We start from the raw sequence: 22,922 nt of genomic DNA, 5'->3' as shown, positions 1-22,922 counted from the left end.
TGTACGATTAAAATTAACATACATCTCACTCTACTCTACACTCAGTCAGACATTTTCATTGTCATTCATGTCATTGAGGTGTCATTCTTATAGTTAGTACAAGATTTGTAGTTCTTTGCAATGCAGTGTTGTGATTGTGACGAAAGGCATTGTGTGTAGTGAAGTATACGCGTTATGCTAATGTGCTAATCTGTTTATTTAGAATAATAATTTCTTTATAATGGCGCCGAATTTTAGTAGATTAACTCAACGGACAGATGTGAAAATTGCACTAGCTGCCTCAGCAGCTCTTAGTGCATGGTATATTAGGAATTATCTAAAGTCAAGGTATTCTTATTGATATATTATTTTTCCCTCATATTAATTAATAAATTATTCTAATTGTTCATATAAAATATATTTCGTGTATCTATTTAACCAGATTCTACGTTTTTTCCTCATAACCTTTCACTTAGCAAGTCATTTAATATTGTTTTAGCCTGGTTTCTTTTAAATACATCACACACTAAAACTGTTTATATTTTAGGAAAATATTTTTAAAAATATCAGCTGTTTCCTAATATTGTAGAGTTAATAAAAGTATTTTTAAACATATTTGTTTTTGGAAAGGAGTGCTATGCCTTTTTATTCTTTGTTATCTCATATACATGCTGATAAAAATGTTTCGACAGACTTGTCTTCTTTATATTTTTGTCTTTTTTAGCTAGAATTATTATTATAAAAAGTAAATAAAAGTCTTACTTTGGTTATTGGTAATCACACCAAATCTTCACAAGATGTGATGAATTTTATTAATGTGAATTCAAAAATTTTCAATAACTTTCTAAAGCTTATTAAGCTACTTTTGAAGTACTCATAGTTATCTCATAAAATTGAAACATATTTCCATAAATGTACATTTCTTTTTAGCAAAAGCAAAAATGTTTCAAGAGGTCCAAGATTGTCTCCGGAAGAACAAATACAATATATGATAAAAGAAAAAGACAAAAAAGCACCAAAGGCAAAGGTTGATGCACAGTTCTGGGCAGAACTGAAAGTGCTATGGAAGATTATGTTCCCAGGACTTTGGTCCAAGGAGAGCGGTCTGATGGTGCTGATTGCTATCTCGCTGATCTCAAGATCCATGTGCGACTTGTGGCTCATTCAGCATACCACCTTGATTGAGGGGTGAGTAGCAAGTTACAGCTTTTGCGTGTATGTGAAGTTAAAATATTGGGTGTCCAATTTTTACTACAATTTTATCCAACATCTCCTGGGCTCATTCTTATCCAAGCTCTTAGTTTGGCACTAAGTTGTACACAAAGTAACTATAATGTACGTATTTTAAAATACTGCTTAATTACCATATTCAGTATTGTATGCTAACATATGTAAGAACATACATTGACTATGCAGTGTCATCGCCATCATATCGATAATGTACATGTGTAGTAATTTGAATTTTAAACACTCGTTATTTAAATAACAGTTCTGAAAATTCATATATTCTCCTTTCATAGTCATGGACAGTTATTATTGTCTACAATCTTTTTACCTATCTGTATTTTTTTACTATTCAACATGAAATGTACATATACATATAAATCCATACAACCTATTTATATTTCCATACAGATTTTGGTTTATATTTTTTGAAATATGATACAACAAATTAGCTGCTTCAGCATTTTAATTTGTAAATGTCAGTCTACACTCAGTCATCAACAAAAAAAAAGAAAATTGTGGATGAGAACAAAGTGGAAAGATTAATTAGGCCTAACATAGGGACCTAACTGGAAAAAAATGGGTTTGGGCACAGACTAATGAAGATATTTGAAGGAGGGCTTTGCCAAAAGGCATATATTACTGTAAAGATAAATTATAGTCAAAACATCTCAAAGTTAACTATGAGCTCAAAAATAAAAAGACATTATTATATTGAGTGAGAAGAACTCTTCACATTTAAAATAACTGCAGACTAAACAAGAATTTCAACTTAATATTTTATTACAGATCCATTATCACAATGAATCTACCCGATTTCAAGAAATTCCTAACTCAATTATTCATTGCTATGCCCATGGTAAGTAAAATATCAATAATGTGAGGTATACCTCAAAGCTCACCTTTAGTTGCACACACAATAGAAATTAAAACTAGGTATTCCTTTTCAATTTTTTCAAAAAATATTTGAGGAATAGGGAATATCTCATTTGTTGCTCAATTTTTGTATGTAGTTTAAAACAATAGGCTGTTGATCTTGTCAGTGACCTTGAAGAAATAGGCAACTCTTTGCTCTATTTATAAATTACTAGGTACTAATTATGAGATATTATGTTTGATACATCACATGTATGCATTTTCACGTGTTATTATGATTGGTGATTACACTGATTACGATAATAATTTATCAAATCTATGGATATTAGATAAGTGTAGCAACAATGTCACAGTATCAACAAAAACAACTGATGTCAATGATTTGAATTTTCTGAAATTTATTTCATATGCATTTCCATGTTTCGAAAGCCCTATACTAATAACATTATCAATTTCTCTTTAATTGTAACATTTTCACGGCTGGACAGATTTTAATGAAGTTTATTATTATAATATATATTATTAATTTAAAGATCCGTGCTCGTGTGGTTCCGCCCTTGAATATGACCACTCCATATCTGCTTTGCTCAATATACTATACATCTTCAAATAATCTTATTATTTACAGATATCGTTAGTAAATAACGTTTTGAAATGGAGCATAGGAGAGGCCAAACTGAGAATCAGGACCAATCTCACAGTACACATGTACCAACAATATCTAAAGTGAGTAGCTTACTTCTTTCTTATCCGATTAGTCACACCCCAACAAGCGTAGTGCCGTTCAATTTTCAAGAATGAATGGCGATGTTCTCGGAAATACCCGTCGAATTTGGGAAATTACCGGAAGTTTTTAAGATATCTCTATGAACAGAGATTCTCTTGGCAGCAATCACTAATCAATCAAATCAATTGTTTGTTACCTTTTCACGTGTTTATGCTGATAACACAAACGAGCGAATACTCTATTTTTTGGCATTGGTGGACCGCCCGAGCGGAGATAGCTAATCCAGTAGATAGGCAGGTAATCCTCAACCTTGGCGGTCCACTGGCTGACTTTCTATGGCGAGCCATTGATTGACCGCCGATTTAAAGATCTAAGAATACATACATACGTACAGACATACAGCGGGAAGAGTCTTTGTTTTATTTTGTACTACCTATGTAGTGAGAAGTACATGTAATATTTATTATGCGTGTTCAGTAAATGTGACCTTATGAAAGTGTGAATTTAATTTAACATGTATTTTATTGTAGCTATTTATGAGGATCGTAAATTGTGTAATATTTCTATTGTTACGTGATGTCATGTAAGTTCATAGTTATGACTGGAAGTATATTTAGAAAAACCTCTTTATCATATACTACTTTAATTTATTCTTATCCTCATCTTGTCGTCGTATTCTTCTTGGCTGAGGATCGTGATCGTCATGAAACACGATTTTTTTGCCAATACTAGTGGTTTGCCATTGCCTTCTCCATTTCAGAACTCGCTGATAAACTACTACTTAGAAGGTTTCTTCACGATGTTTTCCATCACCACGTGGCACCAGATTTCGAACCTGAGACCTTTCGCTCGACAACTAGGAACATGGTGTGGCCGATTCTTACCAAATTTAATGCGCTTTATGTAAACTCGAATTTACATCTATACATTCATCGCCTTGGTTAATGAAATTTCCAATTCAAAAGGACTCGACAAAGACTAAAATTGTACGTGTAAAGTCGATAGCACATCAAACTAATCAAGTTCATTAGATATTCGCCATTATTAGCTTAGCATAAAAGTCCATGCAGCAACTGGATATTAGTCATTAGATTGGGCCTGAAAAGAACAAAGCATGTGAATGACATTTGGCATTGTTTTTGTCTCACCGCTTTGCGAATTGTTCTTGTCTTCACTTTTAAATGCTGTAAAAACAAAGAAAATAATTCATCGAATCGAATCTGAGATGTAATTATATGCATATACATGTAATTATTATAATTTATTCTATAGTACTTTCTTTTTTGTGTCGGTTAAATCAAATCAATAACGACATATAACAAACCAAAAGACAAATAAAATTATGTCAATAATTAGGATCGATTTGTTTCGACGATATCACGAGAAATCGCGTTACCTTTTTTAATCGCTAATGATTTTGATATATTGATCTAGCAAACTATGAAACTCACGAACAATCGTGTAAAAGCCTTCGGCCAGGGGTCCGATTCTCACGCAATCAAGAACAAAACCAAATTCACAATCAATCGATTCGTTCGATTGAACTTTTTATTTTTAAACCTTCCAACGAAAATTGATGAAATTAACTTAGATTGCCTAAACATCAGGACTCAGATCATGTCCGTTCAAACGTCATTATATCGCGAATAGGCCATCTTTATAAGATATTAGCGGCTTCGTTCGTGTAAAAACATGATAAATCATACTCTTAAACCTTCCTCAGGAATCACTCTATCTATTGGTGAAAACCGCATGAAAATGTTTGTGAGTTTATCGCGAACAGACAGACGCGGTAGAGGACTTGTTTTATAATACGTAAGGATATCTACGTCTTTATATATATTTAAAAATATATATTTTTTAAATCTATTCGTTCTAGTGTAGTACCTGACAGCATTTAGAGTTTGCTAGATTAGTCTAATCGACACTTGTAAAACGCAACATCAGACAGATAAACTGTAGACTATGTAAACTATACGTTTATTAATTACTAGATGTTCCCCGGGGCTTCGCTAAGCCTATAGCAATATTGAATAATGTATCTTTCTAATGGTGAAAGAATTTTTGAAATCAGTTCGGTAGTTTCGGAGATTATCCGCCTCAAACATACAAACGCTTACCTCTTTATAATAATAGTATATTGTACTCGTATATATAGATCTACACCGTGACTCATAAGGCCGTGAAACATGTTCTGAGTTCTGTTTACAAACTATTGGCCGTGTCAAAGAAAGCGACTTAACTTTTATTACGGGTCTTAGGAGAAAACTCGTCTTAGTCGGTACAATCAACAGCAAACTATACGGAGACCTTGTGCGGTGGTAACAGGGGCGAATTTGCATTGAATTTGGATACGCTGACGTGATGTGGTTGCGATTCACTGCGGGGTGTGAAATATTTACTTATGCTGAGCCCTTGTCTGCCTGTTATGGCGAAGTTGCTATGTTTGTTGCTACAGACTAATTATTGCTGTCTTTCGCTTGCAATGAAAACGATAAACAGCAACGGTTCGCAGCTACGCGAAGCCTATCGTGAGAGGCTTCGTGGTAAGTGTCGACGCAGCATGAGCCATGTTTTTTCATACAAATGGGTATGAATAGCTGTGAAGTTTGTTGGGTTGCTTCATCTTCACCTGCGCTTTGGAAGTTGGGGTTTTAAGTAATTTTTTGACGTCAATAAGTGATGTATATCATCCTAAGTTGTATATATAAATTTGAATTTAAAACGCATTGTCATGGAAACTGAATCTGCTTGGAACACTCTGTAGAACAAGCGGAAGTAGGTGAAATTTAACTTTCATTTCTACTAATTGTTCACTTATTTCTGCACCCCGAGTAATTATTTTCAAAAAATACGTGTGCGTTTTATGCACAGTTAGCGCCATATCTACTTTAGAAATCGCCGGTGAATATTAGACTTTCTGACTAAATCTTACATTAATCGTGTAATACCCTAACGTGTTAATCCAAAATATTATAGTTACAAGCGGGCACAGGCCACTATATGTATATTATAATCATAATAAGATAATCGAAAGTGCCAGAGTCCAAAGTCTACTCTTCGAACTTTGGACCAAACGGACCAACTGCTGATATAGTGACAAAGTTAAATATAATAAATAGCTGTAATGTATAACTTTTTGGTGCCGAGCAAGATTTATCTTATCTTTTAAGTAATTATATATACATATATGTATATAAATTGTTTACAAAACAGTAATAGTCTTTGATGTAATAAACATTTCAGTACCTAATAATCGTCATAATGACAAGTAATAAATAAATTATGTTTCGCGTGAACTTAAGGATTTTATAAGTTTTACGTGTCCGTGCTGTATGTCTGCTTGGTTTTTTTATTCAAACTACCAACAACAACTATTTGAACTACAAATAATAAATTATTCACCTAAACCTTCCTCTTTAATCACACTATCAATTAGTGAAAACCATACAAAAATCCGTCCGATAGTTTCTGAGCTTATCGCGTACAGACAGACGCTTTTTTCATAATATGTAAGGATAATAAGATCAAAAACAAAAAATTAAGGAATCGATCGGGAATCGAACCTACTAACGTGCTTAACCTTGACACGGCATTTTTTGTTGTTTGTAAGGTGATATTTGTAAAAATCCAAGGTCGCACAAAGATAATCTATTTATCTACTTGTTATTGGCTATCAACACTTGGTAACTGACCATATGAGGGTTCGATTAACATATGCGATAAGCGAAAGCTCAAAGTCCAGTTCGCGATCTTTGGACTGGGCAGATTAACGATTGTAAAATATAGGTATATACCTAGTTAAATTTTTACAGTTGCAATTAAAACGTAAAATCATCAGATGACTCAACATGCAGTTGAAATGGTAATTGAAATTTAAAAAAACTTCTTTATTTGCTGGAAAAATATCCCACTATTTATACAATACAATAAAATAAAATATAAAAAAATGAAATACATGTAATCATTACTATTGCTGTCACAATATAATTGACATTATTAAAATAATAGGATTTTTATCTGTATATGTATTTGTTATAAAATATAGTATCTTTGAGTTAGTATCCCATAACACGAGTCTCGAACTTACTTTGGGGCTTGCTCAATATGTTTGTAATAAGCATTGATTTTGCTGTACCTATCATGAGTAACATAACATGAGTATACACTCATGTTTACACTTGCAACATTTTGTTATTTATTTACAAATTTATTTAAAAATCAATGAAATGTTTGTTTTACACATTAGTACTTATTTATAAACTGCGCGCGATGAGACGAAATAGTTCTGATTCAATTCGCGTAATATAATTCGGTTACACAATATGTGATGTGATAATGCGATGATTAACTATTCGATTTATTACAATATATATTGAAAAACGTGGAATTATTTTCGGGAAATTAAATTCGATGTAAAAAAAACTGTATTCTAATAGGCAGGGTTGTCTTGTCGTCAATCAATTATTTAGCACCTGTGTGTTTATTATTTACAGTTCAACAAAGACAATATTATGATATGATTAACTGCGTAGGTATATCACAGTTTAGGTTACGTATACGTTTCATACATCAATGATATTCGTAACATCAGCTGCCGAAATGCATAGAAACTTATTTTACTACTAAATAGGCAAGCGGCCCACGTTATGTGGTAACCGCCCTGAGCGCCTGCAACACGCGCGTTATCGGCAACCCTTATAGGACCGTCCATCTATGATCGAGAAGTCCCAAGATTCGTCCCCCAAGAGTTTGTATAACCAATCTGACTCATGCATGTATAGTTTTCATAGACCACTTACATCCAATGAAAGAAAACGTCGTGTGATTGTGCAGGCACAATCGTAAACACATTAGCTCACTAGTGTGTATCCCACTACTTGCCACTAGATCCTAGGTAGTAAACGTAATGTCAGATGCCTGATAACTTGAATAAAATATGACATCATTGTTAGCAATGACACACTCCTTAAAAAAAAGAATAGGACAAAAATATAAATCCTTTTTCAGAGGCTTCACGTACTATCAAGTGACGAACCTGGACAACCGGATAGCGAACGCAGACCAAGTGTTAACGACGGACATAGACAAGTTCTGCGAGACAATCATAGACCTGTACAGCAATATCAGCAAACCACTACTGGACATCGCAATATACCTCTACAGACTGATGACAAACCTCGGCGCTTCTGTAAGTACACGAGGTTTTATAATCTACTACCTTTTTTTCTGTGGCGATGGTGGTCTAATGTTGAAGACCAGGGGTATAACACGCGCGTTGTCGACCCTAAATGAAACCTTTCCCCAACACGTACATCAGCTGTTTATCTTAAGACCAGTGTTGAAAGGGTGGTGGTCCAATGGTTAAGACTCCCGCCGAGGAACCGAAAGGTCCCAAGTTCAAATCCTACTCGTGCCACATGAATTTGTATACCAATCTGAGTCATGTACAGTATTTTCATCGACCATCGCTTCCGTTGAAGGAAGACATCGAGAGGTGTGACTGATCTGCACTCGATATTTATCATCATGTGTGTTAAAATGAAAAAGCAATGTCAAACAACTTCATTAATATTGCCAAGAAAGTCGTTGTGTGCGTTTTCTATGTAATGACGTAGACCATCAGCCATGAGGAACACGACTGTAAGAATGGACCTTATATCAAACCCTGCCTTTTATTTTATTTATTCAATTACAAAGACCAGTACAAAGTTACAGCCTAAAGCCATATACATTGTACAAAACCTAACGAGGTTTAAACGGCCATCCAATGCACTACAATTTCGCCATTTGCTATTAAAAATACAGTAAATCTATTATTATCACTCAACTTGTAGATGTCGCCACAGTTTTCTTCAAATCAACCACAATAATTACTACTGTCTGACTAGTTCTTAATAGCTTAATGATTCTGGTAGTTCGCAGTTGAAATCTGACACACTAGTGGAATCTGTGGAAGTAGTTACAGCTACGTTACATTACAAACCGCAAAATATTTGTCATATTACGCTGCATTTATTGGACTATTTAGGTATCCCTATTCCCTAGCCACAAGAGTAGCTATTATATGGACATAATACCATTGGGGGTCAGATGTTTATACCTTAATTTAATATAAAAACATTCAGGATTCGAACGAAGTGCTTAGATGTTTACAAGGAAACCAGACGGCGGATAACTAACGCATCTTGTGGGTTCATAATTCAAGCCAATATTTGCTATTCAAGGTCGTCAAATTGAGAGCGTTCGGAGGATATTGAACTTTATCTAATGAGAAAAAGAATCACTTTGTATTGTAGACGACTACCAGCACAGATTCCGGTTTATTAGCGTGCAAATAAATGTTATGAAGTCGATTAGGTCTTACTGTTCGTAATAGTACTGTTACGTCACAGTTGCTTGACCTTTGGTCTTCAACAACTAGTTTGTCTCATATGTGGTCTTTTTTGTATTTTTCCAGAATATTTTGGAAGGAATTTTATTTTTTCCTTTTAACATCAAAATCAAAAATTTAATTTAGGTACATACCTACCTACATAAAAATAAAATCAAATGTTTTATAATAAACAATGTAGGATGTCGAATATTTATTCTTCAGTAGAATCTTCATAATACAATGTACCTAATCCTGTAATACAATGGATTTGTTTGTAATTTTTTTGTTTACTTTTGTTTTTATTCAACGATTTATTTTTCTTTTACAAATGATGTGACGACACTAGCTTGTCTCAAATACTCATCGCGATTTTTTATTGTTACGTCGTGCTAAGTCGCAATACTCGATGAAAGGATCTTACCGTCTTCATAAATATTTGATTAACACTGAATTTAATTTTAAATAGATAGAATATCACGTCTTTTAATAGCTTTCGAAGTAGAGATGATTACTTCACATAAATAGAATATGTAATATGTATATTCTTTATATTGCTCATCTATATTCTTTCTCTTACAGACACCCGGGATCATGGTTGCATACTTAGTAGTTTCAGGAATCTTCCTAACCTTCCTCAGAAGGCCAACAGGTACCTAATGAATCTATTAATAAAGCTAAGATGTGATGTTATTAATTTTGAAGCGCCAATCTATAGAATCACACACACACACATCAATACACAACCCCTTTATGAGTTCCTTCTCGACTATTTTTTTTTCATAGCCTGTGTCCCACTGCGGGGCAAAGGCCTAACCTAATAACGTGGGCAACATTAATAGATAATATTTTTGCTATGGCGACGCTAGCTTTTTATAACATCATGTGTTACGTAAAATATTAAACAAAAAGTTGTATTTTTAACATTTTTTTTATTTAATTACGTAAACGTTACGTAGGTACGTTTCTGTTTTACGTCAAAGACAGAAAACGTTTGTCTTTTAAATCGTATGATTTTAGAAAGATGGAAATTAAAATTTGGTCAAAATTAAGTAAATTGTTTTACTTTCTCCTTTTTCAGCTAAAATGACAGTTCAAGAGCAGAAGCTCGAAGGTGAATTCAGATACGTAAACGCCAGGCTAATCACTAATTCAGAGGAAATTGCATTCTACCAGGTGAGCGACTTTATATTTGCGATATTAATATACGTGTGTGCTGTCTTTCACGATTTTAGAATGAAATTATAATGTTGCTTATTCATTATATTTGAACTTTGAATAATGAAGAATGAATACATGGAAATACGGTGTTGCTTGTAAAGCACTAGAACAGAATTAGAAAGCGGGCTTCATTTACTGACAAACGATATTGTTTATGATATTAGCTCTTGTCCTCAGAGTTTATTGGTGTACGCCAATATTGGACTAGATGCATTTATCTACCATACAATATTTCTGGTGTATTCTAGGTGATGCTTACTGCTCCATATTCTTCTTTGGATGTCGTACGAGGCGACTAAGGAATACATAGCCTTGACATACTATACATACCTACATAGAAAAGATACGCTTTTTTTTTGTTTCTGTTTTTTAACTGCTCGGCCGATTTTGATGAAGTTTGGAGGACGAAAGAGGTAGACGAAAAGGCCGTTAGTTCGTTTATAAAATAATGATATTATGAATGAAAGTAAATTTGATACCACAAGAGCTAGTTTAAATCGTTAAACTTGTTGGTTTGCGACCGTAATGTTATTGAATATAAATACTTATTAAAAATTCAAATTTCAAACGCCATGAAAATAACTTGACATTCAAACTGTAAAATAGAGACATCACAAACATCACTAGAGAAAAATAAAGTAATTATGCCTGCTTACATAATGAATACAATCCTTAATTATTAAGTAAAAATAGATCTATCATATGCGAAGGAATTCACTGATTGTCAATGTTTCTTCGTCAATCTTTCATGACATGTTAATGAATAACATTTTTTGTAGAAAGTTGACTGTCTCCATATACACAGACTTACTTTTGCCGCGGGCGGAACCGCGGGCAATAGCTAGTATTCAGTAGCTAGTAATCGTTGGTTTGTTATAAGTTCACAACAAGAAATCAAAAAATCTAACTTTGAAATGCAATAAGTTATTTTTGCATTCATAATATCGGCATCCTTCATGCGCGTGATACTAATTTTAATATATTATGATTGATCCGCAATGCCAATGTCGTCTGGTACACATATCAGTCAATATTTTATTTATTTCCATTAATAGTATTTAAAAAAGTCATTGTTAGTTTAAAAATATGTCTTTTTTAATTCCAGGGCAACCATAGAGAACAGCTGACTCTTCTCGCCAGCTTCTACAAGCTAACGCGGCATCTGCGCAAATTCCTACATTTCAAAGTCATCATGGGCTTCATAGACAATATCGTCGCTAAGTGTAAGTATAATAACGATATTTCCGCTTCATCAAACACACTTATCTTTGAAAATGGCCGTCTTGCATGGCCGTTATATGAAGTAATGTGATTATCTCTGGCAAGCCAAACGCGTACTGGACATACACTATCGGCTCAAAGTTCGGGACATTTTGGCGTACATTGCTGGTTTTTCCTTGCGATTATAAAAAGCTTACTTACTAGCTACGCAATGTATGTAAGTACATTGATTCGCATTCGCATCCATCCGAGTTCGCCGATGATTAATTTCTGATTTATAAATTCAACAACAGGTTTTGTACAAAATCCATGCTAATTTGATTAGTTAAGTCCAATAAAACACCTCATAATAACATTATTAACTAATCAATTACCTAATTTTAAGGATAATAATGTTTTAAATATTTTAGTATTAACCATCTATACACATACGACCTCTACTATAGATTTCTATATATATATACATATAAATACACAGGCACTTTCACGTAAAATTTTATATTATATAGTAATTTCTCACAAGCTACAAATTACTGGCATTTCGGTACGACCACTGCTGAGAAGAAATCCCGAAAGAAACTCATTTGAACAGTGTTTATTGTTTCTTACAAATATAAGCCACCAGCGTATGCCTTATTTGATGTATTAAAAAATATATGCATAATTTTTTATATACAGAAGTTTACCCTCTACGGGTTATCATTTCATACGTGTTGGCCCTCGTTATCAATGATAACATTATTTCCATTTACATATCATCGCACGCCATATAAAACACACGTCTAAAGAAACGTGTGTTTACATAAATGACATAAATTGTAATTTGGTCACACCAACGACCCACAATGAACAATCTAAATCTAAACTAATATTTGTTTGTAATAGATAAAAAACATAGCGATTTTGTCTAATACTTGTTTAAGCTAATAAAAAAAATACTTTTCTCGATACTATCTTATCGTTACATATTATAAAACAAAGTCCTCTGCCGCGTCTGTCTGTCTGTTCGCAGTAAACTCAACAACTACTGCACGGATTTTCATGCGGTTTTCACCAAAAGATAGTGTGGTTCCTGAGGAAGGTTTAATTGTATAATTTATTATTTTTTTACCCGCGCGAAGCAGCGACTGGCTGCTTGTATTCAATAAAGAATTTAAAAAAAAATAATAATAATCTTTATTTTTCTTCTCTCACATAGAATTACATATTTAAAAAATAAGGAATAAGGTGAACTATGCAATTACAAAATAATGATCTTATGTGAGAGACTGGTGTCTGTACTAGGAAAACCTGTTTTCCAGCTTACCAGCCTCTCCTACTCTGAACCAGGTGTATACAACGACCGCTTATACGAGGAAACGCTTATACTAGTTTAGGTACATACCTACTGTGGAGAAAAACAAAAATGTAAGAATTACTAATGACGTATGAAATAAAATAAGTAATAAGAAAAATATGTCACACGAACAAATTTGCAGTTCAATTTTAGATACAGAGACAGTGTCACGTCTATATTATTTACGGAGTAGACGCAGTCAAGATGCCCAGCGACGAGCATAGAGGGTGTTATATAAGGTCTGTGTTACATTGGTTTATTGTCTCGAATATTTAAATCTCGAATAGTCAAGCATCAAATTCTTATATTTTGTCTTCAGATGTGGCGATCACCGTTGGTTTCTACGCGGTGTCTAGACCTTTCTTCGCTGTGGACCACAACTTGCTCACCACTGGAACGGACAATGACAGGTTTAAGGTAAATCTTGTACTATCCGTATCCCTACTTCCATACTAATATTACAAAGGTAAGAGATTTATTTTTATTTTGTAATGGATAACCTAAAAAACTACTGGATCAATTTGGATGATATTTGGCACATAGAAACATTCAGAAGTAACATAGGCTACTTTTTTATGATTTTGCCCGAGCGTCTAGTGGTCTATTGTCACACGTACGAATATACGATATGAATTTTGTATAACTAAGTTTTACATAGATAACAGTCGGTCTTTTACGAATAAGTAAGTACAAAACACTAAGGAAGAAGCACAACTAGCTGCGCCCCGGGGCTTCGCTCCCGTGGGAATTTCGGGATAAAAAGTACCCTATGTGTTATACCAGGTTATATTCAACCCGTGTACCAAATTTCGTAACAATCCGGCAATAGATTTTGTGTGAAAGAATAACAAATATACGGAGTGGTTCTCAGAGCGTTTCGACTGCTGCGGTCGCGAAAAATTTTAATGACATTTTTTCAAATTTTAGCAAAGACAATAATTAGTTCTACTATCAGACTTTAAAATCATTAATCTGTAAATCAATTTTGTGTATTATTGATTTTGGACATGACTCCTTCCTCGAGAAAATTGCCGGATTGACGGATCGTAATGACAGCGCGGCCGCAGCGGTCGAAACGCTCTAAGAATCATCCCGCAATAATATCGGTAGGACGTACAGCTAAATAATTCGAAATAGTTTTTTTAGCTGATTCATTTTGAATATATATTTTCAAGTGTAAGTATATTACGAATTTTTCTTTCACCGCCACAGCACTACTACACATACGGGCGGATGATGATAAAAATGGCGGAGGGCATAGGTCGCCTGGTGCTGTCGGGGCGCGAGATGAACAAGCTGGCCGGACTGACCGCGCGCGTGGCGCAGCTGCGCCTCGTGCTGCGCGACGTGCAGCGCGGCGCTTACACCAGGACTATGCTCGACAGCACCAACAGTAATGGCGACGGTGACAATTTCAATATTTCACTATGTCGCTCCCGTGGGAATTTCGGGATAAAATGTGTTATTCTACCCGTGTACCAAATTTCTATCCGTCCAGTTGATTTTGCGTGAAAATGTAACAAACATACATCCTCACACACTTTCGTATTTATATTATTAGTAGGTTGAAGATATTTGTTTCCGTGATCATTTGAGCGGCGTTGGACCTTGATGGCGCAGTGATCGATCATTAGACTTAAATTAGTAGACGTAAATTAATAAATTTCTTGTGTCATACTTTCTAGCGATGAACTTGAGTGTATTTCAAAAATGTACGAAATAGTACGCTAAAAAAGTCGCCCGAGACTTTCGTACACCACGACATCGCTTCCATCCAAAACATGTCTCTAACTTCAACTTTTGTTTTGATCACTTTTTTTTGTCTCGACTGACGACTGTCGATTGTGAACTTTCTTACGGATAGTTATTACTACCTAGCAGTGGCGAAACCTCCATCCACGATTCCTGCCGGCTTACCTTGACAGATTCTAATATATATATATATTTTATTATTAACAATAATAGCTTACCCCCGCGGTCTACTCTTAGAAAAATCCTTACTAGTTACTATAGGTATGTAAGTCGACGAACGATCGCATTACCTACCTTAGTAATATTAAAAACGAGCCTATGTAAAACGACAATTTTATCGTGAGCCACATAATTACATTGCGCGCTTTCTAAAGACATTCTATAATATCGTAATACTAAATACGCAATGCATTTGAAATCGCGCAAACGCACACACAAGATCTTACTTTCGCGCCTCGGTCACGACAACCCGCCTATGTTTTTGGGAATTTTAAGAATTAGGTTGAATGAAATTCACACACACATGCTTAATACCACTACATAGAACCAATCGTCGATATACGGCGACCTATAACCCGATCTCAAATCGCCTCCCAATCTTTTTGTAGCAGGTATTAAGAATTTGATTGGCTTGGCAATTATTAACCAATCAGAGCGATTCTGCCTAGCGTCCTGTCAAAATCAGTCACACTCATTAGTTAACGCGCGCATTTGCATTGCACAGGTTTTTTATGCTAATTTATTTGTTGTGATTTGTGTTGTTTGATTGTGAAACCTAAAAAATCGAAAATAGTGAAATTTTACTTGCCAAGAGTGTATTGTGCGTAGTGTTTCTATAAAGGTTTATTTGTTTTTATTGTTTTTTGTCGTCACATAGGTCGTAGTACGTATATGAGAAATTTACGCGTTATCCGTGTTTTTGGTCCGGCTTTACCTCTATTTTTTTTTCACGCCACGCCACTGGTACCTAGATATTTTTTTTAGGTTTGATTAGGTCAGAACCAGATTGGGATGCTTGCCCCACCCTGCCCCGCCGTGGCTACGCCCCATGCATATAAAAAGAATCGAGTGATGGTTCCCAGGTCCAGCGGCCATCTTATCCCCGGGCGCGGGACGCATCATCTACCAGGACAAGGTGATCAAGTTCGACCGCGTGCCGCTCGTCACTCCCAACGGAGATGTGCTCATCAAGGAGCTCAGCTTCCAAGTCAAGTGAGCATTCATAAAATAAATTAGTAAAGCTCTTCGAGTTTGAAGAACCATGGCTTTGTTCTATTTTCTTATCCCTATTTTCTTCGTAGATCCGGAATAAATGTGCTAGTGTGCGGACCCAATGGTTGCGGAAAATCTTCCCTGTTCCGGCAGCTCGGGGAGCTGTGGCCGATATTCGGCGGGACCCTGACGAAACCACCCAAAGGGAAACTCTTCTATGTACCGCAGAGGCCGTATATGACTTTGGGAACTCTGAGAGATCAGGTCAGAATAAAATGTTTTTTCTGCTTTTACGCATCAATGTGCAAATGGTGCGGAAACAGCGTTCTGAACATGATCACTGGTAGGCTTGACTGCCTATATGTCAAGCATTCATGCGCCATTTCGGGGGGAGTGGTGTGGGAATGCCCCCTTAAGCTCTTAATTTTAATTATATAGTCTACTAACACAGTTTATAAGCACTTTTGCTCACAACTTCGAATTTGAGTAAAAATCTGTTTCCCGTGGGAGTTTCAGGAAATACTTTCAGAAAAGATATTTCTCGAAACATTCTTGGAATCATTCAAAGTTACGGAAACTTTCGATATTTTTTACCATGAAATATAATAAATAATCACACAGATTGAGCTAGCCCCAAAGTAAGTTCGAGACTTGTGTTATGGGATACTAACTCAACGGTTACTATATTTAATAACAAATACATGATAATTTTCCATCATGACCCGACCGGTGTGCGCCGCAGGTGATCTACCCGCACACGCGCGAGGAGATGTCACGGCGCGGCCGCGCGGACGCAGAGCTCGGCGCGCTGCTCGACATCGTGCAGCTCGGGCCGCTCGTGGCGCGCCCGCGCGGCTGGGACGCTGTGGAGGACTGGATGGACGTGCTCTCCGGGGGAGAGAAGCAGAGGATTGCCGTGAGTCATGTCTGATGCCTTTAGGCGACTTGATAATTAACAGTGTACTTAATAATAACACTCGATAACAAAGATGAAAGTAGTAGAAATATTAGTTTTTATGTTATACTTGGAAATACGAAACGCATTTAAATTTACAAATTTTAGATTGTAAAATCAAAGGTTTTTTTTTTATTAAAAAAAAGTATTCGCGATATAGCAGAGATTTATTTTTTATACGAAATGTAAAGGTGAATCATTTATTTCATGTTATTTTATGATTAGCTTGTCGAAGTTTGCATAAAAGTCATTTTAATACAGTTGCCAATATCGATAAAAAATCAGTAACTAATTTGCGATTAGTCAATATGCAACTGAATAAAAAATTATCTCTGATTAGACTTGTTGACAAGCCTAATTTGTAATTAAAATATTTAATATCTTTTATTGTAATAATAATAGCAATAGAAAGGTTAACGGGACTTAGCACAAATCTTTTTTATTTAACGTAGCTAACATTTCAACAATACAATTACTTACAATCGTTGAATCGTCAGCTGCATATATGAGTAGCTACATAGCTACCGTTTGAACACAGGTTCAAAGCATGAAAGTTATAAACACCAAGTTAATTTACAATAGTCATGGTACAGTGTGTGGTTGGTATGTGCAGATGGCGCGCCTGTTCTACCACGCGCCACAGTTCGCGATTCTGGACGAATGCACCAGCGCCGTCTCCGTCGACGTCGAGGGCCACATGTACCAGTACTGCAGACAGGTACTGATTTCATTTATTTACTAGCGGCCGATACCAGCTTCGCTCGGGTAAAAACACAATAAATTATACACCTGAGCCTTCCTCAGGAATCACGCTATCTTTTGGTGAAAACCGCATGAAAATCCGTGCCGTCGTTTTTGAGTTTATCGCGAACAGACAGACAGACGGGGCAGAAGACTTTGTTTTATAATATGTATTGATTTAAAAACATTATTCTACAAAATTACAAAAAAATAATATGTACGAAAGGTATGGCATTCTCTACCAGTCAACCATAAGACCAAACAGAGATAGGTGATGTAGTGTAACTATAAACAAAAGAAAAAAAAAATTACTCAATTTAAAATAAGATAAAAACGAAAAAAAAAAAATGTGTATATAATAAATATGTGTCTATATGACATAAACTAAACCATGTGTCTGATCACCACTGTTATGCCAGCTCCACAATATTTTCGAACAGTTTGCCAAACTTTGGAGGATTCTGTATTCATTGCTGGGTTTTCAATATATACCGATAATAATATATTAAATAAAAACTCTCATACTAACTACGCAATGTTCACGCATTCGCGTCGGCATGTGTGAGTTCGGCGACAGCGTGGTGCTGTCATTAGATGGTGCTTATGATAAACAGGAATATAGATTTTAAAAAAATCCTTTTTGATAACTAGTCGTGAAACAATAATTTTTTGTAGCTAGTTTAAAAAAAGAGATGTGAAAATTGGCCTATACTTTGTAAAATATAACTATGACAGATGTCAAGAAAGTAATACATCTGTCTCTGTCGCTCTCATTTTAATGTATCGGTTCATCCCGCTGTCACATGACTCAATAAAGTATAATTAGACTTTTTAGTTTCTTTTTTAGTGGACGTTTAATGTGTAATCTGCCTTCGGCAATTTGTATAACGCTTCGTGTTTATAAAATGCCGAAGCGAAATCATACAAATTGCCTGCGACATGTATAACACATCGAAGAAAAAGAAATGCCTTTAGCATTAAGTCCACGTTTTGTCTTTTTACAAATTGTATTTCGTGCAATAAAATTTAAATAAATAAACAAATGATCTGAGCAATGTTTCCATATTTCGTTAGATGGGCATCTCACTATTCACCGTGTCCCACCGCAAGTCCCTGTGGAAGCACCACGACCACTATCTACAAATGGACGGACGCGGCGGCTACGTCTTCGAAGAGATCGACCAAGACACACAGGAGTTCGGTTCCTGATTCGGCACATTATATTCTATTGTAACTTGTTAGTCCACATTTGTAAACTAAAAGTTTTAAAAAGTGGAAATTCGTGTTATTAATAGTGTTCAAGTGGAATTAATTCTTCCGAAGTTACCGAACAGCGAAAAAAATGTCTTCTTGTAACGTAGTTAGGTAAGTTTGGTTACGAAAGTGGATGAAGGGCTTCGCTAATCTTATTTAAAGGTTTAAGTATACTTTAAACTAAAGTATGTTTCGTCACGTTCTGACAATATCAAATATTGTAAAGTGCGATAGTGACAAAACGTACTTTAGGTTAAAGTATGATTTGTGTTTTTAAAAAATAACAGCCTACTAGCTTTTCCTAGCAGAAAGTATCTTGTCTGTTTTCACACAAACTTTTGCCTATAATTGACCTTAGATGTTCCACTACCTTCATGTAAATTTTCATCGAAATTGCTCCAGCAGTTTGGCTGTGCAGACAGTCTTTTCCAGAGTCATGTACTTTTTATTTTAAAACCCAAACAGTCAAAACATGAATAAATGTGTCAAATTTAATAAATGCTTCTGACTGCGATAAACGCCCAGTTTTCTGTAATAATATGCGTTTAAATTATGAACATAATGTTGTACGAACGTGTTTGAGTAAAAAATCTGTGTACAACCAGAGATGGGTATACTCCCGGGCTCAAACTGGCCGTAAACGTTCTTGCCCGGGTGTAAGCCCATCTATGTATACGTGCTGATATTGCAGTCGCATTCGGTAGGGGCGCGAATTTGCGCATATTTTTGCATAACATAGCATTCAAAATTTATTCGTGAAGCTATATAGGTTTTCATTTGATTGTTTACATGCACTTCCGCTTTAAAGTAAGATTCTTTGTGTGTATGATAGCCCTTTTCTATATAGAAATAATAATAGAGTTTCAGTTACCCTGAAATTCTCTAGGTTATTTATGTAATACGAGCATTTCTAAAATAAAACATTATCAAATCTATCAATTAACAGACTACTAATTCATACTCAATTTACACTTTGTGTATTACGAGTATTATTTTTAATTCCACAGGAGTAGTATAAAATATCAGATGCCTTTAGGTAACTTATAAAATCTGACACCAGTGTTAGCATAAGAAATGACTCGCTCGATAAAAAAGAAAGAATGTATGTATGTCAGCCAATCAGATAGTTATGAGGTTATTCTAATTGTTGGATATGAAAATCCTTACGGTGTAATTAGGACATATTTTCAACATTAAATATATTCTTGATATCATACTCAAGTTTTTCTAGTTTATAAGTAGACCAATAAATTATTTATCAATCAACAATACTATGTACTTATCAAACAATACCTACATTTTAACATTTTGTGATCACTAAATGTACAAAATATTTATATGAGAATCCATATTCTGATGAAATACGTTTATTATGGAAACTGTTTCAAGTTTATTTTATTTTATATAGAAATTCAACGTTTTATGTAAGATGTGATAATTTATTATACTCGGCAAAATGCTAATTAATAACAATTATTTACGGTACAGTGCATAGCACTTCTTCCATTTTGTTTGCGTAATATTATATCTATAAAATTTTAATATATTTCTAAATATATGTCATATAAATTAATAGAATATGACTCAAAAATTAAATGTAATTTGATTTTTATATAATTTAATAATAATTTTCTAACATTGTTCTTTATTTTAAATTCTTATTTGACAAACTATGCATAGCATTTTTTTCATTCTCTGCTAAGTAATTTGAATGTTACCCTAACTTGTAATATGTCACAAAACTAATGACAATTATTGTAAAAAACAAGTAAATTATACCTTAGAATAACGTGTAACATGAATAACATAAGTTAGTATTATATGATTACATTACTAAATGTACCATTAGCTCGACAAGATATAACTAATATACATTCGGTGTATTTATTTATTTAAAGTCTGTCTATTATGAGTTGAAAATAAAGAGACTGGCTACTCTAGTTGTTTATAATCCAATATTGATCGTCCCATTTGGTATTGCATCAAAAAATATAGTTGTTAAAACTCCGCGTAACTCTTTATAGACAGCTTCAGTAACTCTCTTTATAGACAGCTACTGTCAATCCAAAACTGGTAAATAAAAAAATATGGAAAGATTCAAGATATAGCAATATTTATTACATCAAGCTTCGTAAATACTAATTTATGTTATCAATTTAGCGATAACAAACACGTATGTACAGAATGACAAGGATATTTGACCCGGGCGGTGATCAAAATGAGAAACTTTAAAAAGTTGTTTTTGTAGTATATTTTATTTATTTTTGTCAAAATTAATCTACATTAACGACCCTCTCACCGGTATATATTTCCTTGTCGATCATTAATTAATTTGCCTTCACTTTCGTCTGCGATTAACCTATGCCGCACCTGTTATTTTGTTTAACGGCATCGATATACTTAGGCATCGGCCTTAGGTTGCCGTCGTATTGATTCCATAATAGCAAATGTATTGCCGCCCGCTGTGCCTATGTTGGACCTTGGGTCATTAACTATATCTATTCTAAATTTTATCGAAATCGGCCCATTCATTTAGTGAAAACGTGACAAAAAGCTTTCGCATTTAAGTATAGAAGGATGGATTTCTAAACGCATTGGAAAGTTATGTCGTGGCTGCTTTGTTATCTCGTTCTTCAAAGAGCTGTTTTTTTCTTCTAAATTCTGATATGATGACAAGTGAGAGAATGAGAGATGGAACCAGGCGTGTCTACCGTTTGCTTACACAGTAGACTATTTATAGACCATTTTGATATCTTGTAGACAAACGGAAGTACCGTTGCAATCGTGTGGAAATATCAGAAGGACTGACAATAATGTGGCACTATAAATCGATAGCCCTAAGTCGTTGTTGTCAACTACTGTAGCGGCAAAAGAAATGACACTTCGTACCGCAGATGTACCAATGCGTGTAGAAACCTCAACTTTTGCCTTCGAAATTTTAGAAAATTACTACTCATTAGAAAAATTATTATTTTAAGGTGTATCGCATACGAAATTGAAAATCTTTACGATATGATGTTATGTATACAATTTTATTGTAATATTTGTATGGTTACAATGCTGTGATAGTCATTGGTTTGTTGTTTATTGTGTGGTTGGTGCTGGGTAAATAAAGGTTGAGGATATGTTGTTGTTTCCTTTACTCTTGAGTGATTTTAGAACTGTTGTCCTAAAAAATAAGGAAATACGTCATTAAGCAGACAAAGCACCGTAGAAATATCGTCCACTGCGCTTTGCAGTAAGGCATCAGTTTTAAATGTTATTGAAAGCGCGCCACTAATATCCTTTTTACCCTAAGACACCACCAATGCCCTTAGGCTTTTTACGGCTGCGTGGCACTATCAATTCTATAAAAAAATATATTTCCGGCAGATATGACGACCTCCGTTGGCCTAATGGTCATCACGCCGGACGGCTACACTGAAGGTCTCTGGTTCGATCCCCGATCAGGTGATGGTGGTGAATAATCTTTTTCAGATGGACCCCCGGGTCCATCTGAAAAAGATTATTTGATGATCTTGGATGTTTATCTATAATGTATATTAGTATCCCATAACACAAGTTTCCAACCTACCTACTTGGGGCTAACTCAATCTGTGTGATTTGTCTATATATTTATTAGATATTGTATGTGGCTACGAAGAAAGGGACAGAACTTAGGTACACTCCAACAAAACCGAATACGCCTGCTTTGAAAATAAATACCTACTTAGATACAAACTTGAAGGAGGTGGTCTTCCAGCTATACTATACTTGCTACATTATATTTTGGATGCTTTTGTAGCAGTGCATGTGTGTCTTACACAGAACTTTGTGGTGTCCTATTAAAACTCCACTACACTACAACACTCGCACAAGTATAAAATTGAAAGTTCGAAATTCGCGCTCAAAGCAGCTTTCTTTCCGCCGTGACGTAAGCAATATTAAAATGACATTAATAATTCATTTCACACATTGTTTCTTGTAAGTCTTATAACATCATCTATGTTATGAAGTATTCTTATCATAATTAAACTTATTTCTATAATATTTATTCTCATTTAATAAATTT

At 34.8% G+C, this 22,922-nt stretch overlaps 1 protein-coding gene across 2 annotated transcripts; it reads left to right on the top strand.

Annotated features, from left to right (window-relative positions):
• The first annotated feature begins 96 nt into the window (after nt 1–96).
• Nucleotides 97–21,654, top strand: Abcd3 (ATP binding cassette subfamily D member 3). Of its 2 annotated transcripts, none has more exons than XM_053746192.2 (15): nt 97–327; nt 910–1,167; nt 1,993–2,062; nt 2,708–2,805; nt 7,817–7,997; nt 9,762–9,831; nt 10,261–10,355; nt 11,506–11,623; nt 13,277–13,374; nt 14,170–14,350; nt 15,792–15,921; nt 16,011–16,185; nt 16,664–16,837; nt 17,490–17,594; nt 18,692–21,654. In XM_053746192.2, exons 1-15 carry the CDS (start codon nt 221–223, stop codon nt 18,824–18,826), a joined length of 1,995 nt encoding a protein of 664 aa, XP_053602167.1. In that variant the 5' UTR covers nt 97–220; the 3' UTR covers nt 18,827–21,654. The 2 variants fall into 2 exon arrangements, with proteins under 2 accessions (XP_053602167.1, XP_053602166.1); XM_053746191.2 differs by having other exon boundaries at nt 14,170–14,362.
• The last annotated feature ends 1,268 nt before the right edge of the window (nt 21,655–22,922 follow it).

The sequence above is a fragment of the Plodia interpunctella genome, chromosome 6, assembly GCF_027563975.2.
Source record: "Plodia interpunctella isolate USDA-ARS_2022_Savannah chromosome 6, ilPloInte3.2, whole genome shotgun sequence".
Classification (NCBI taxonomy): Eukaryota; Metazoa; Arthropoda; class Insecta; order Lepidoptera; family Pyralidae; genus Plodia; species Plodia interpunctella.
Note: the sequence above shows the minus strand (reverse complement) of the source record. Positions and strands in the feature narration are given on the sequence as shown.